This window comes from Gorilla gorilla, chromosome 8, assembly GCF_029281585.2.
Source record: "Gorilla gorilla gorilla isolate KB3781 chromosome 8, NHGRI_mGorGor1-v2.1_pri, whole genome shotgun sequence".
Classification (NCBI taxonomy): Eukaryota; Metazoa; Chordata; class Mammalia; order Primates; family Hominidae; genus Gorilla; species Gorilla gorilla.
The window spans coordinates 26,366,329-26,381,977 of NC_073232.2; the positions used below are offsets into that span (position 1 = coordinate 26,366,329).

Sequence of the window (15,649 nt, forward strand, 5' to 3'; positions counted from 1 at the left end):
AAACACAGAATAAAGAATTATGGCACAAAAGACCCTATCCCACTTGTTCTCCTAATGGCAACTGCCTAATTTTCATTTATTCATAAAATATAGTTAAGACTAGGGGAGAAAAAGAGCACTTTTCCCTCCCACTATAACTCCATCTTTCTAAATCCTATTTTAGCAATGTGAAAGAGACAGATAGGCTGAAGAAAGAGAAAATTCTAAGTCTTTAACAGACCGTGACAAAAATAGGGCCAGATAATTATTGCTAAGAAAACGAAATTACTTTTTTATCGCCATACACTGAATGGCTTTCTCCATTGTGCTCCCTAAGTCTGTAATAGCACTAATTATGGAACACACAACCCCTGACCATAGACAATACAACCTGTGTGCAAAACAACACTTTTATAACAACGGGCAATTCATGCCTGCTCTCTCTAGACCTTTGCCGAACAGAATACCAGTGCAGGCTAATTATATAAGCCAGCTGAAAATTGCCTGTGTTTAATGGAAAGGCATCCCCTTAAAAATAGCTGAGAAAAGGTCTTAGCACCAAAAACAAAACAACAGAGAAGCAGTGAGAGGGCAAACATGGGGGTATGGGCACCCGGCATTCTCATTAGCATACCGCAGTTAACCACTTTTGTTGATGCACATCAAAGAGTTGTCAAATTCTCTGCCTTGAAAAAAATGCCTTCCATGATTAGAGAATTTTCTCCCTCACTCACTCAGGTGTTTTGCAAAAATACACAGCTATTTGTCACTCTCAAGTTGAGAACTTTTGTCACTTTGGAAAGCAAAAACGGGTAATGTCAGAGACCACTGAAGAGAGTCAAAGGTAAGTTTTACTCACTAATTTGCACATCTGTCAAGGAATATAGCCAGCTTTCCACAGGGTCCGATGGAGCAAAGGCCAATTTTCCCGTTCTACTTTTCCTGCATCATTTTGTCTATGTCTGATGTGTGGAGGGTGCCACAAAAGGTTTGGAACTCAAGTCCCTCGGGAAAAGCTTCATAAAGATCCTCGTAACACCCACATACCCAACAAACAACAAACAAAACAACAGCTTCAACATCAAAACCGGCAAGTAGTGCATCTCCAATGTGTGAACTACTTTAAGTCCACCCCCAAAATCAGTGACTTTATCATGAAAGAGGAGAAGCATTTGCAAAACTGTTTGTTCCAACCAGTCTATAGAAACCTAGAGTCCTGGCAGGAATGATGGCCTGCTCCAATGAGGGAATTTAAGAAGGGATTAAAGGAGGGACTTTTCAGCCAGGCACGGTGTCTCACGCCTGTAATCCCAACACTTTGGGAGGTCAAGGCGGGCGGATCACAAGGTCAAGAGATCAAGACCATCCTGGCTAACATGGTGAAACCCCGTTTCTACTAAAAATACAAAAAATTAGCTGGGTGTGGTGGCAGGCGCCTGTAGTCCCAGCTACTGGGGAGGCTGAGGCAGAAGAATCGCTTGAACCCGGGAGGCAGTGGTTGCAGTGAGCTGAGATCGCACCACTGCACTCCAGCCTGGGTGACAAGAGTGAGACTCTGTCTCAAAAAAAAAAAACAAAAAACCGAAGGGACTTTTCCCAAAGATCTAGCTAGGCAAGTTGTAGAGAAATACAGGTACAATAGTAGGGGACTATTAACAGTTTATCCCTAAGTTCAAGGGTCCAGTGGAGGGAATGGGAGAGAGGGAGAGAGAGGGAAAGCTAGAGTGAAAGTGAGCGAGAAAGAGAATGAGAAAAGGAGAGGGTGAGAGACCTAATAATCACCTTAGCGTTTGTTCCGTGATGCAGCACTTCTTTCAGTCAAGGAAGTAGGCCAGGAGTGTTGGGTCACACCTGTGAAAGGAAAATATCTTGGGCCCCCAAAATCACTAAGCAAAACTCAAGCTGGGAACTGCTTAGGGCAAACCTCCTTCCCATTCTATTCAAAGTTATCCCTCTGCTCACTAAGAGAGATGCATATCTGTTTGCCTCCATTGGAAAGACTAATCAGAAACTCAAAAGAATGCAACCGTTTGTCTCTCACCTATCTGCGACCTGGAAGTTCCCTCCCTGCTTGGAGGCTTCCTGCCTTTGCTTCAAGTTGCCCCACCTTTCCAGACCGAATCAATGTACTTCTTATATTGATTGATGTCTCATGTCTCCCTAAAATGTATAAAACCAAGCTATGACCGACCACCTTGGGCACGTGTCATCAGGATGTCCTGAGGCTGAGTAACAGGTGTGTCCTCAACCGTGGCAAAATAAAAACTTTCTAAATTAACTGAGATCTGTCTCTGATTTTCTGGGTTCACATTTTGGTAACCATGAAGGGATTCTGAGTGGAGATGCCCCTCACCTTTGACAAATCTCCTTTTGGTGCCTAGTACCAGCATGAGCTAACTTTATAGCTCAAACCAATAGGACAATTTCCTGAGGTCAGAGAGCACCCTCCAGAGAATCCCTGATCTCCCAAAATGTGGTTGAGATCTAAAGTTTATTTTTCTGTACAACTCCTTTTTGGGGGGACTTTACTTGCTTCCAACAGGAAGGCAAGTTTTCCTGCTTCCATGTCGATGAAGACAGGTACCTCCTTTATGGACCTTGAGCTCGCTTCCAACAGGGAAGATAAGTTTTGTTTTGTTTGTTTCCTGCTTCTAGGATGGTAGAGAGCAGTCTACAGCTTGAGACCCATGACTAAGTAAGAAACTGGTTTGGGATTCCATCTTGCCAATTATTTTAAACAACAAAAGTTAGTATTTAACAACCAGCTGGTGTTAATGTCTGCTTACACTTACAGCACTCAGAAATCATATAATTTGTGTGATCATTGTTAGTTTTGCTTAATGGTTTTGTTGTTTCTTTCTGTCTTGGTCAAATCCGAAGGGGAACCCTAAATTATGGGGAACAGGGTCTCTGAAGTGGGAGGAAAATGGCCATCAAAAGGAAAAAAAAGATATTTAATTTTAACTACAAAATGGGCTTTATTTACATAACAAGGCCACCTTTTTGCCAGCCAGACCAAACTGAAAGAGCAATGGCTGTACTTCTGAAATAGCAGCATTTTGTCCTAGCTGAAATATGGTAATAAGATTTAAAAAACAAATTTGTGTAAGGAGCTCTATGATTAAAAGTCAGCTTAATGAAAAGGCTAACAGCCAAGATGTGTGTATGTATGTGTACATGTTTGTGTGTATGTGTACATGTTTGTGTGTATGTGTACATGTTTGTGTGTTTGTATGTGTACGTTTGTGTGTTTGTGTGTATGTGTATGTGTGTATGTGTTTGTGTACACGTTTGTGTGTATGTGTATGTGTGTTTGTGTGTGTGTGTGTGTGTATGTGTACATGTTTGTATTTGAAAGGCCTTCATGTTTTGAGGGGTTTTTTTGTTTTTCTCTCCTAAGATCTTGTCTTTTTTTGAGCAAAAGTTTTTTTTTTCTTTATCTTCTCAGTTGAATGAGTTCTGTTGTCACCTGATTTTTTGACTAACATAGTTATTGAAACAGAGTTTACTCGGGTTTTTAAGGAAGAGTGTAGTTTAATTTGACTCAAATAAAAATGAAAGTGTCTCCCTCTAGTACCACCAGACTTTTTCTCTCTATACCTTATGATGTAAATTTTGCTATTTGATTTTCATCTGAGTTGTTTCCTTTAATGTGCAAACTTAAGGCTATTTAGCTGACAACTACCTAGGGGTGTAAAACACATTATCAAGAATCTGAAAGTCTATAATAGGAAAAAGGGGGTGGGGTTATAAATCTATAAAATGTACTTCCATCGGCATGCCTAATACGTCTTTATATGTTTTTAGGTGTTGTGTACACAATGTTTCACTACTAAAAATACACAAAAGAGCTCTAATTAATTGGCTTTAAAAAAAGTGCTTAAATCAAATACCAAAAAAGACTAGTCACATGCTTTTAAAGGTTATATAACTTAAGTAAAATCTTTAATAAATAAGCTGGCTTTAAAATTATTGGTGAAGTAATATTATAAGTGTCTTAAGAATTGCCAGCATACATTTTTGTTTGCATTTATTAATCAAGCAGTTTCATACTTATCCTTGCCAAATACTATGAGGTGTCAAAATTTGTCATGGGTTACAAAACTGTAAACCCAGCCCCAAACAGAATGATCTTTGCTTGTGTAATTTTTAATAAGTGAGACATTGATATGGGTTTAATGAAAATAGCTGTATCTCAAATTTAGTAAGATTATCATAACTTCTAATCCTGTGGCTTTAGGCAGTCTAGTCCACAGACAATAAAGAGGTTTGTTTTGGGAAAGAACTGTTATCGTCTTTGTTTCAAAGCTAAACTATAAACTAAGTTTTTCCCAAAGTTAGCTTGGCCTGTGTTCAGGAATGAACAAGGACAGCTTGAAGGTTAACAGCAAGATGGAGTCAAGTCAAAATTTTTTCACGGTCTCAGTTATAATTTTGCAATGGTGGTTTCATAACTTTAAATCATGACTATCACAGTTTTCATAAATAATCTAGGTAAACTATTAAAATAAATAATTAGGTAAATGTAATGGGATAAATACTTGTAGACAAACTGGTCATAATTTAGAATATAAAGTTGTATTAAATTAAATAATAGATATTTCATATTTGGGAATTTTCCAATAAAATAAGTTTCAGTGATAATTTTTTTTTTTAATTAAGGTTATTACATCCATGTATCTTCTTGCTCTTATCACCCAGGCTGGAATGCATTGGTACAATTTTGGCTCACTGCAACTTCCTCCTCCCAGGTTCAAGCAGTTCTCCTGCCTCAGCCTCCAGAGTAGCTGGGACTACAGGTCTCCACAACCATTTCTGGCTAATTTTTGTATTTTTAGTGGAGACAGGGTTTCACCATGTTGGCCAGGATGGTTTTAAACTCCTGACCTCAGGTGGTCTGCCTGCCTCAGCCTCCCAAAGTGCTGGGATTACAGGCGTGAGCCACCGCACCTGGCCCCCGTATATGCTTTTAAAGTCCTTGTAAAATTTAGTTACAGGGCTTTAACTCCTGGGTTTGAAAAGGACATCAAGTCCTGCTAAATCTTAAACACTGATAGCAATTAAAGCCGTATCTTCAGGCCCTGTACAAGATGCCAATCAAAATAAACTGCATGCCTGAGATACAGGGCAATAAATTAAAGCTATTCAACACCTCAAGGCCCAGGGACTACTGTGAAAGAGGTGGGCCCATAAGATCATAAGGGCTGATTTTGAAAGTTAAAATAAGTTCAGTTTCTCTATAAATTAATCATTAGTGTCAAAGGCACACTGATACAAAACTAGTATACGGATCCCTGTGTCAGATTAACAAGATTTTCTAGAAGCATTAACCAACTCCTTAATAAAGGTTATAAAGGTTATAAAAGGCTTGTGGAAGTTATATTTTATAATCAAGATTAAATTTTACAGACTGTTTACAAAATTTTGAACAAATGTAATTGGCTTCATGCTGTTTTTATTAGGGCTTCTTGTTTAGAAAATTAAGTCTCTTCTCACAAAGAATGAAGGTTTTCACTTTTTTTTTTTAATACTTGAATTATCACTTTGGTTAAATAAATGACTTCACAATGACCTGTAATCCTATTTTGTAATATCAAGTGTTTTAAACCTTTGATATATGACAAACTTTCTAAAATCAAATTATCAATTATGTCTTTTTCTAATCTAATTAATCCTTTAAGACATTAGGATCCCTAAAGTCCAAAAAATGACATAATTTGGCTTATTTGGTATAAAAATTATACAGGAAGCATTGTCAAATATAAAGTGGTATTTAGTTTTCTTAGGGCTGTATTTGTATAAATATGTTATTGATATGTGTTCCAAAATTATAGGAAACTCCTGTAATTCTGCTATAACTTAGTGTACCTTATCAGTAATAATCATAATTGTTATAATCATTGTGTGCCACAGAGATAACAAATTTTCTTGTCAATTGTGTCTTTTAACTATGGCTGTCTTAAAACTTCTTTTTCATCCATGGACAATTGTTGTCTTGTTTTGTTCCTCTTTAGAGGGTGGTTTTATAATCAGCTATAAAACTTCAACAGGTGCTTTTAAATGCAGGTTTCTAATAACTTTGTAGATTGTGATATCAGAATGCAGGAAAAACTTTCAGAACTCATGGAGAGCTAAAATATTCATGAGTATCAAGCAAAACACAGGAATTAACTGCATGGACTAAACCAATCTTTTTGACTTTTTGCTTAAAATGTTTACTGATCCTTTATTTTGTTTTTCAGACTTTTAAAACATTTCTTTTGAGCTACTGACAGCTTGTAATAATTTAGTATACTCCCATGAACAAAATTTGGAGCATATTTGTTTCTAACTGATTTCTCTGGAATTTGGAAACTATTTGTGAATATTCTTAACTTATGGCAATACAGTTACTTGCGTAAGTGCAATAGGAATCTGTTTTCATTTGTAACAGGACACAATTGGAGAAACTGGTTATTTTACCAAGGCTTTGACTGGAATGCTGTGCTTTCCTTTAAAGAATCAAACTTGACTTACGGAGCCAATAAAGCCCTTGGAAAAACTGGCCTCAAGTTTTGTGTACACAGTCCCTGTACAGGGTTTCTGACCTGTGGTAAAAACAGAATGTCACTTTCTGACAGGCACAGAACCCCCAGGTTAAACTTGGAACCTCAAGAGGAGAGGAAATTCACGAAACTCGTAAGTATTTGATGGCACAAATCCATGACTGGGCTTGGCTTTTAAAAAGTCTTATCTGAGATTGCTTCCATGGAACAGAGTTCCATCAAAGCCAATTTAAAAAACTATGTAAAAAATAATTATTCATGCTGCACTATATACAAATAATTAGGCCAAGTATAACAAGCAAACCAGTGCTACCATGATTTGTCTTTAGTAACATGGGAAACTGGAGAGAGAAAAAAATTGTGTTTCAAAACGATAGTACACGTGTTAGATTCTAGTCTTGCCTAATGTTTTCTTTTCCATTTTTATTATTTTCTACAGTTTGGACCAAATTCTAATTTTTCTTGGCTGCAAGTCTTCAAAATGATGTTTTCATTTTTTTTTTCCAGTTTTCCTAATTTGGAGTCACTAAAATCTAAGCTGTGCTTTCTTCAAACCATGAGAACTGAAGCCAGACAATTTAAACTTAAGAAGAAAATAACAGCAACCAATTTACATACATAAGCTACTTTCATACCTACTTACTAATGTATGGACTTCCGAGTAATTGGCCTATATCGATTTTTCCAGGATTGTTCTTTTGTTTGTAGTTTTTTCCCCCTTCCTCCCCCTAATTTTCTTTTCACAGGACAGGAGACTTCACAACCTGCTAAAATGAACTTTCGGGACCTACCCATCTAGGAGTAAACCATCCTAGCAATGAAAGATCAGACGAAATCTGAAACCAGAGAGTCTGTTTTTTTTTTTTGTAAAATCATTTCTCCAAAAGATTTTAAAAAAGAAAAAGGGTGAAATGTGAAAGGAAAATATCTTGGGCCCCCAAAATCACTAAGGGAAACTCCAGCTGGAAACTGCTTAGGGCAAACCTGCCTCCCATTCTATTCCAAGTTATCCCTCCCCTCACTAAGTTAGATGCGTATCTGATGGCCTTCCTTGGAAAAGCTCATCAGAAACTCAAAAGAATGCAACCATTTGTGTCTCACCTATTTGTGACCTGGAAGTTCCCCCCACACTTCGAGTCTTCCTGCCTTTGCTTCAAGTTGTCACCCCCTTTCCAGACTAAACCAAGTTACTTCTTACATATAATGATTGATGTTGTCACGCGTGTCTGTGTGAAGAGACCACCAAACAGGCTTTGTGTGAGCAATAAAGCTTTTTAATCACCTGGGTGCAGGCGGAGTGAGTCGGAAAAAGGAGTCAGCAAAGGGAGATAGAGGTGGGGGCAGTTTTATAGGATTTAGGTAGGTAGTGGAAAATGACAGTTAAAGGGGGTTATTCTCTTGCAGGCAGGCGCAGGGGTCACAAGGTGCTTGGTGGGTAGCGCTGGAGACATATTGTCCAGGAGAAGGAATGTCACAAGGTAATGTCATCAGTAAAGGCAGGAACTGGCTATTTTCACTTCTTTTTGTGGTTCTTTAGTTGCCTTAGGCCATCTGGATGTATACGTGCAGGCTTGGGCTCAGAAGCCTGACAGAGGTCTCATACCTCCCTAAAATGTATAAAACCAGGCTGTGCCCCAGCTACTTAGGGGAAATGTTGTCAGGATTCCCTGAGGCTGTGTCACGGGCGCATTCTCAACCTTGGCAAAATAAACTTTCTAAATTAACTGAGACCTGTCTCAGATTTTCTGGGTTCACGTGCCTGTAAACACGACACTTTGGGAGGCCAAGGCAGGAGGATCACTTGCACCCAGGGTTTTGAGACCAACCTGGGCAACACAGAAAGACCCCATCTCTACAAAAAATAAAAATTAGCCAGCCATGGTGGCATGCACCTGTCTTCCTGGCTATTCAGGAAGCTGAGGCAGGAGGATCGCTTGAATACAGGAGGTCAAGGCTGCAGTGAGCTGTGTTCGCGCCACTGCACTCCAGTCTGGGCGACGGAGTGAGACTCTGTCACACACACACACACACACACACACACACACACACACACAGGCCGGGTGTGGTGGCTCGCACCTGTAATCCCAGCACTTTGGGAGGCTGAGTCGGGCAGATCACAAGGTCAGGAGTTGGATCACAAGGTCAGGAGCCTGGCCAATATGGTGAAACCCTGCCTCTACTAATAACACAAAAATTAGCCGGGCGTGGTGGCACGCGCCTGTAGTCCCAGCTACTGGGGAGACTGAGGCAGGAGAATCACTTGAACCCGGGAGGTGGAGGTTGCAGTGAGTCGACATCGCACCACTGCACTCCAGCCTGGGTGACGGTGAGACTGTCTCCAAGAAAAAAGAAAGAAAAGCATGTAGTTAACCTGCAACGACACCAAACACAGAGTTTCTTCTCCTTCCTCCTGCAAGGCTCTTGTATTGGTTCGAACCCTGAGAGAATGCCAACAAACAACACAAGGCAGTGTTGAGCAACAGGCAGTTTTAATGAGTGCCTGAAGGCAGACCTTCAGGCCATTTCAGGCCAAGGCCTAAAATGGCATCAGCCCCAAATGAGGACGGGCAGGGGTTTTATAGTCTCCTGTAAACAGGAAGTGTCTCAGTCTGATGTAACTGCTACGTGATACCCGGTAGGCCTCTCTCTGGGTCTTCGGAACAGCTCTCTCCCTGCTTCTGCTATCTTGCTGACGCACGCTGATGACGTAAGCGGCCTTGCGCCTTGGGACTGGGCCTGAGAAGGGAGGAGTTATTCAGGCCTCCCCCAGCTTCAAGGTTCTGGAGAAGGTCTTTCACCTACCTCTTTCTGATCTCTTTTTCATGCTCCTCCTTGGTCCAAAGAAAAACCGGATGGCAAAAGAGCCCAGAACCTATTGGTGAGTTCCACGTACGTCAGCCTCCCTGGGAAAAGTCAGGCAGAGATGAAACGGGGGGGTGAAAAGCTATGAGGGTGAAAGTGGAGTGAGTGGGCCCAGTGGAAGACACACAGCACCGTGGATTCCCCTTGCAAGCTTAAGGCTCGCTAGTTGGAATTTAAGGAAAAGAAAACAATAATTTTTTTTTTTTTTTGAGACAGAGTTTCGCACTTGTCACCCGGGCTGGAGTGCAATGGCGCGATCTTGGCTCACCACAACCTCTGCCTCCCGGGTTCAAGAGATTCTCCAGCCTCAGCCTCCCGAGTAGCAGGGATTACAGGCATGCGCCACCACACCCGGCTAATTTTGTATTTTTAGTGGGGGGGGGGGGGGATTCTGCATGTTGGTCAGGGAGGTCTCGAACTCCCCACCTCGGGTGATCCGCCCGCCTCAGCCTCCCAAAGTGCTAGGATTACAGGTGTAAGCCACCGCGCCCGGCCCAGAAAACAAGGATTTTCATAGGGCTATCCTTCTGTGAGAAACGGAGCTAACATACAGGACTGGACTGCTGTCACATCGATTAACCCAAATCAGAGATCTTAGCCAGTATCAAGCTTTCCTAATAATTTCAAAGATCTGCAGAGAAATGAGGGGAAATGGGGCTAGAGGTGAAGTGAAAAAGTTAAGAGATTTCTGCTGAACTCTAGGAGAGAGATTGCAACTCCTTTTACTTGTCAGGATAGAATAGACTATGATATGATAACAACGCCAAGCTCTCAATTGCTTTACAAAACAAAGGTTTGTTTCTTGCCCATGAAATGCCCACTGTATATCTGGAGGGCTGTCTAGGACAGCTGTGCTGCATGTGGTTTAAGGCTTGCAATGGTTCATTTTCTGTGTCGACCTGACTGGGCTCAGGCATGCCCAGATAGCTTGTAAAACATAATTTCTGGTTGTGTCAACAGACTCAGACAAAGCAGAGACAGGCTTGGGACATCAAGGGTGGACACCCCAGTCCTGTCTTCCCACATTGCACATGGCCCAGGATAGTAGGTGAGGTTTCTAGGTGAGGTCAGTGGGCTTCCTCACACAGCAGGAAACTTTAAATTGTTAAACGGTTTCTCTTTTAGACCCAGGGAGTTCCACAGCCTTTGAGCCATTCTCCAGGCAGTCCTGCCTCCTCGATCCTGGATTCCATTAACTTTAAGCAGGACCTCAGCCAGAGATCAGCCTGCTAGGGACACTCAATGGATGTGTCTCTTCCTCTAAGCAAATATGGTTAGTCTATTTACCCAGAGGCTCAGTGGAGAAACAGGTTAAACCAGTTTACCTACCTTGGTTTCTTTATCCCCAGGTCAACTCCAACACCCCCAGGGAAGGGAAGGAATGGATTAGAGGCAGCTGTATAAACACTATTTCTAACATTAAAAGAAGCAGTGTGTGTGTGTGAGAGAGAGAAAGAGAATTATTATTAGGAAGAGAAAGTGAAAAACATGAAGGCAGGAAGACCGCTCACTGGGTCTTCCTTGTATAGGATTGGCATGTGGAAATCAGCAATACCTCTTACTGAAACCATCTTTGAAAATTATAACTGAGGAAATTATGACATGAAAGAAATCAGACCTAACTGACTCCATCTTGCTTCTAATCTTTAAGCTGTCCTTGTTTATTCCTGGGTGTAGGCCGAACTAACTTTGAGAAGGAATTCAGTTTGTGGTTTGACTCTGAAACAAAATTGATAATAGCGCTTTCCTGAAAGGACCCCCCTTCTGCCAGGGGACCAGTCTGCCTTTGCAGGACTAACAAATCAGCTACAAGATTAGAAATTACAGTTTAGGGGTCATGCAGACTCTGGCTCCAAGAGTCTGAACCTCCCCATGTTGCTCCTGGGGATACCATCACTATTGTAAAACCTAAGATCAGTACTTGAGATATTTTTCAGACCCTAGACTGGATGGATCAGCTGACACCCCCCAGACTCATAATCTGGCTCAGCCAGTTCTGCCATCCCACCCAGGAACAGAAGATGGCAAGAAAAACTCGTTTCCACTCCCTGATTCGCTCCAACCTGACCATCAGCACTCCCCACTTCCCAAGCGCCTACCCTCCAAATTTTCTCTAAAAACTCTGATCCCCAATCCAACGCTCAGGGAGACTGATTTGAGTAATAAAACTCCGGTCTCCCACACAGCCAGCTCTGCGTGAATTACTCTTTCTCCATTGCAATTCCCCTGTCTTGATAAATCGGTTCTGTCTAGGCAGTGGGCAAGGTGAAACCATTGGGCGTTTACATTATCCTGAACCATCTTCAAATGTTGTCAGGCAAGCATAAAGCAAGATGAAACTCGGATTATTTCCTTTCAGGGAGGTTACAGGCATAACCTCGTGTCCCTGCCCAACACACACACATCCTTTGTCCAGCACCATTGGACTGGGCACCTTCTAGGAACAATCAGAGTCTCAGGCCACCAGTGCCTCTTCCATGTAGATGAGGCATGGAGCGCTTGGATTTCCTTTTTCTGAAGGAGATGATGTAGCAAACCCTCTAAAATCTAGGATTGTAAGCAGCGCAGGGGAAGCTGAGGGAGTGTCACAGCTGAGACTGGGGGTAAATCGTTCACCTGGCTGAAATTGTAAGCACAATTTTGTACACGTGTGTATTTTTCTAGGATAGCGTTCAGAATACATATCATGTTCTCAAAAGGACTGAGGGCCTATAAAAGTTTAGCCAGTAAAACTACATGGTGTTTTGAGGAGTTTTTTGGTTGATTTTAGAGAAAGGATCTCGGTCTGTCACCCAGGCTGGACGCAGTGGTGCGATCATAGCTCACTGCAGCCTTGAACTCCTGGGCTCAAGCAATTCTCCTTCCTCAACCTCCTGAGTAGCTGAAACTACAGACTGAGCCACCACATTCAGCTAATTTTAAAAATTAGTTTTAGAGTCAGGGTCTTGCTCTGTCCCCTGGGCTGGAGTGCAAGTGGTGCCATCATAGCTCACTGCAACCTTGAATTCCTGGGTTCAAATGATCCTCCTGGCTCCGCCTCTTGAGTAGCTGGGATTACAGGCACATGCCACCCAATTTTAATTATTTTTTGTAGAGATGAGTGTCTTGCTATGTTGCTAAGCCTGGTCTCAAACTCCTGGCCTCAAGCAGTCCTCTAGCCTCTGCCTCCTCAAGCACTGGGATTACAGCCATGAGCCACCGCACCTGGCCCCTACATGGTATTTTTAACAAATGCGGATCCAGGGACAAATAAGTTGAGTCCCACTGCCAGGGTCTGACCCTGGTACACATTGTTTGGCCCCGGGTCCATCATACTCATTAACAGGAGCTTCAGAGCCCAATGGTAAGCCTGAGAGTGAACACAGTCTCATATTCCAAATGACTTCAGAGACACTGTCAGACATTCTGAATATAAAACCCTTGTTGTAAAAGGAAATTAAATGTGAAGAGTAGAACTTACCCTTTCGTTTTGTTAGAGAAAGACTCAATGCCATAGTGCAGATTTTTGCATTTCTCCGTCAGTTGGAGCGACTTCTCATTCAGATATGTGCTGTTTCATGAAAGAGATTTTTAAAAAGATTGATTTAAAATGAGAGCTTATAAGATATTGTTAACAAAAATCAGATTTAATTGATAAAGTGTGTCCAAATGAAGTCTCATCTTTCCTTTATTATTGGATTTCTCCATGGAAAAGGAAATTAATATTTTCACCCCTGAAGGGTCTAAATGAAAAAACAAAAACAAAAAACTTAATGCTGTAAAGTCAAACATAAAAGAACTCTATTTTGAAGACCTTTTTTTTTTTTTTTGAGATGGAGTTTCACTCTTGTTGCCCGGGCTGACGTGCAATGGCACAATCTCAGCTTACTGCAACCTCCACCTCCCTGGTTCAAGCGATTCTCCTGCCTCAGCCTCCCGAGTAGCTAGGATTATAGGCGCCTGCCATCACGACCGGCTAATTTTGTATTTTTAGTAGAGACGGGGTTTCTCCATGTTGGTCCGGCTGGTCTGGAACTCTCGACCTTAGATGATCCATCCGCGTCAGCCTCCCAAAGTGCTGGGATTACAGGCGTGAGCCATCGTGCCCGGCCTTTGAGGACTTTATACTGGCAGGTTTTCATATTCTGAGGTTAGTATTTACAATGAACAAGTTATTTAATAGTTTTAACCACTGTGTGTTTATTTTGTTTTTATTTATCTATTTATTTTTGAGATGGAGTCTTGCTCTGTCGCCCAGGCCGGAGTGCAGTGGTGCATCTCGACTCACTGCAAGCTCCGCCTCCCGGGTTCACGCCATTCTCCTGCCTCAGCCTCCCGAGTGGTGGGACTACAGGCGCCTGCCACCATGCCCGGCTAATTTTTTGTATTTTTTTAGTAGAGACGGGGTTTCAGCATGTTAGCCAGGATGGTCTCGATCTCCTGACCTCGTGATCCGCCTGCCTGGGCCTCCCAAAGTGCTGGGATTACAGGCGTGAGCCACCGCGCCCGGTCGCGTTTATTTTTAAAGGATGTTTTCTTTGGTAGAAAATATGCAGACATAGGAGATCATTAACTCTCTCCATAATGAACACAAATCTGGCCTTTGATTATTCTGATAGCTGCAATATACTGGCCTGGTGCTATTTGTTTTATAAACTTTGAAAATTGGAGGTGGAACAAAAGAAAAAAAAATCTGGAGTCAGGTTAAGGACATGGGTTACAAAGTTAGCCTGCCTAATGAGCCTCATGGACATAGGCATGTTATTTAACCCACTCCAGGCATAGACTTCCATATTTCTAAATCAAGGATAATTGTGCTTACCTCATATTGTTATTGCCATGATGTATATATGCTAAGAAAACAATGTAAACCACTTGTAACATGCGTCACATATATTGTCCTCAAAAAAAAAAAATCAACTCTTTCCTTAGACTTAAAAAATATATATGCAACTCTAACTTGCTGTTAATGCATTTATTTCATCATCCCGAAAGTATTCGTTGATAGCCTAATATGGGTTGGGCCCACACACAGGTTATTTAGGACAGAGAGGAAGAGAAAATAGACGTGGTCTCATTCCCTAATGGAGCTTGCAGTCTGAATAAGGAGAAAGGTATCAATCAACAAATAACCAAACAAATGAATATAGAATTATGAACCGTGATTGGTTATGGTTGAACCAGAGTAGGTGGCTCAGAAGAGTAGGTCTCTACTCACACTGAGGGGTCAGAGGAGGCCTCCAAGGGAGTGTCATTTAGATGGAGACACCCAAGGATGATCCAAACAAAGTGGGTAGTGCGTTCAAGGCAGAGGAAAAAGTGTGTGCAGGCCAGGCACAGTGGCTCACACCTCTAGTCCCAGCACTTTGGGGAGCTGAGGCAGGCAAATCACTTGAGCCCAGGAGTCCAAGTCCTCAGTGAGCCATGATCGGGCCACTGCACTCCAGCCTGGGTGACAGAGTAAGACCCTGTCTCAAAAAAATAAATGTGCAATGGTTCCAAAATGGGGAGCAGCCTGGATTATCTGAGGAAATAAAAATAATAGGATTCAAGGTTGAAGAGCCATGGGGTGATTGCAGAGAAACGAGGAGAAATGGGGCAAGAGAGGAAGTGAAAAAGTTAGGAGGTTTCTGCAGGACTCTAGGAGAGAGCTGATGGCAACTCCTTTTACTTGTCAGGATAGAATAGACTATGATGTGATAACAAACAACGTCAAGCTCTCAGTTGCTTTACAAAACAAAGGTTTGTTTCTTGCGCATGAAATGCCCACTGTATGTCTGGAGGCCCGTCTAGGGCAGCTGTGCTCCATGTGGTTTAGGGCTTGTGATGGTTCATTTTCTGTGTCAACTTGATTGGGCAAAGGGGTGCCCAGATAACTGGTAAAACATGATTTCTGGGTGTGGCTGTGAAGGTATTTCTGGAACAGATGAGTATTTGAATCAATAGACTGAGTAAAGGCTGCCCTCACCAGTGTGAGTGGGCAGCATCCAATCTGCTGAGCACTTGGATAGAACAAAAAAGTGGAGGAAGGGTGAGTTCACTCTCTCTTCATGAGCTGGGATGTCGTTTTCTCCTGCCCTTGGACATCGGTGCTCCTGGTTCTAGGACCTTCATATTCAGACTGGGACTTACACTGTTGGCCCCATGGTTTCCATCAAAGTCTCCTCAGCCTTTGGGCTTAGACTGAACTACGCCACTGGCTTTCCTGGGGCTCCAGCTTGGAGAAGGCAGGTCATGGGACTTCTCAGCCTCCCCTAATTATGGGAGCTAATCCCTCGTAATAA

General features: G+C 42.1%; 1 protein-coding gene across 2 annotated transcripts in view; it reads right to left on the reverse strand.

The window, feature by feature from the left end:
- ST8SIA6 (ST8 alpha-N-acetyl-neuraminide alpha-2,8-sialyltransferase 6) overlaps window positions 1–15,649 on the reverse strand; it is a 137,788-nt gene that overhangs the window by 62,511 nt on the left and 59,628 nt on the right. Inside the window, exon 3 of one of the 2 annotated variants that reach the window (XM_031014960.3) lies at window positions 12,847–12,936. In XM_031014960.3, coding sequence (XP_030870820.2) covers window positions 12,847–12,936 — 90 coding nt within the window. Of the gene's footprint in view, window positions 1–1,761; window positions 1,820–12,846; window positions 12,937–15,649 lie in introns of those variants that run through there. The other variant, XM_055352244.2, reaches the window with a different exon arrangement.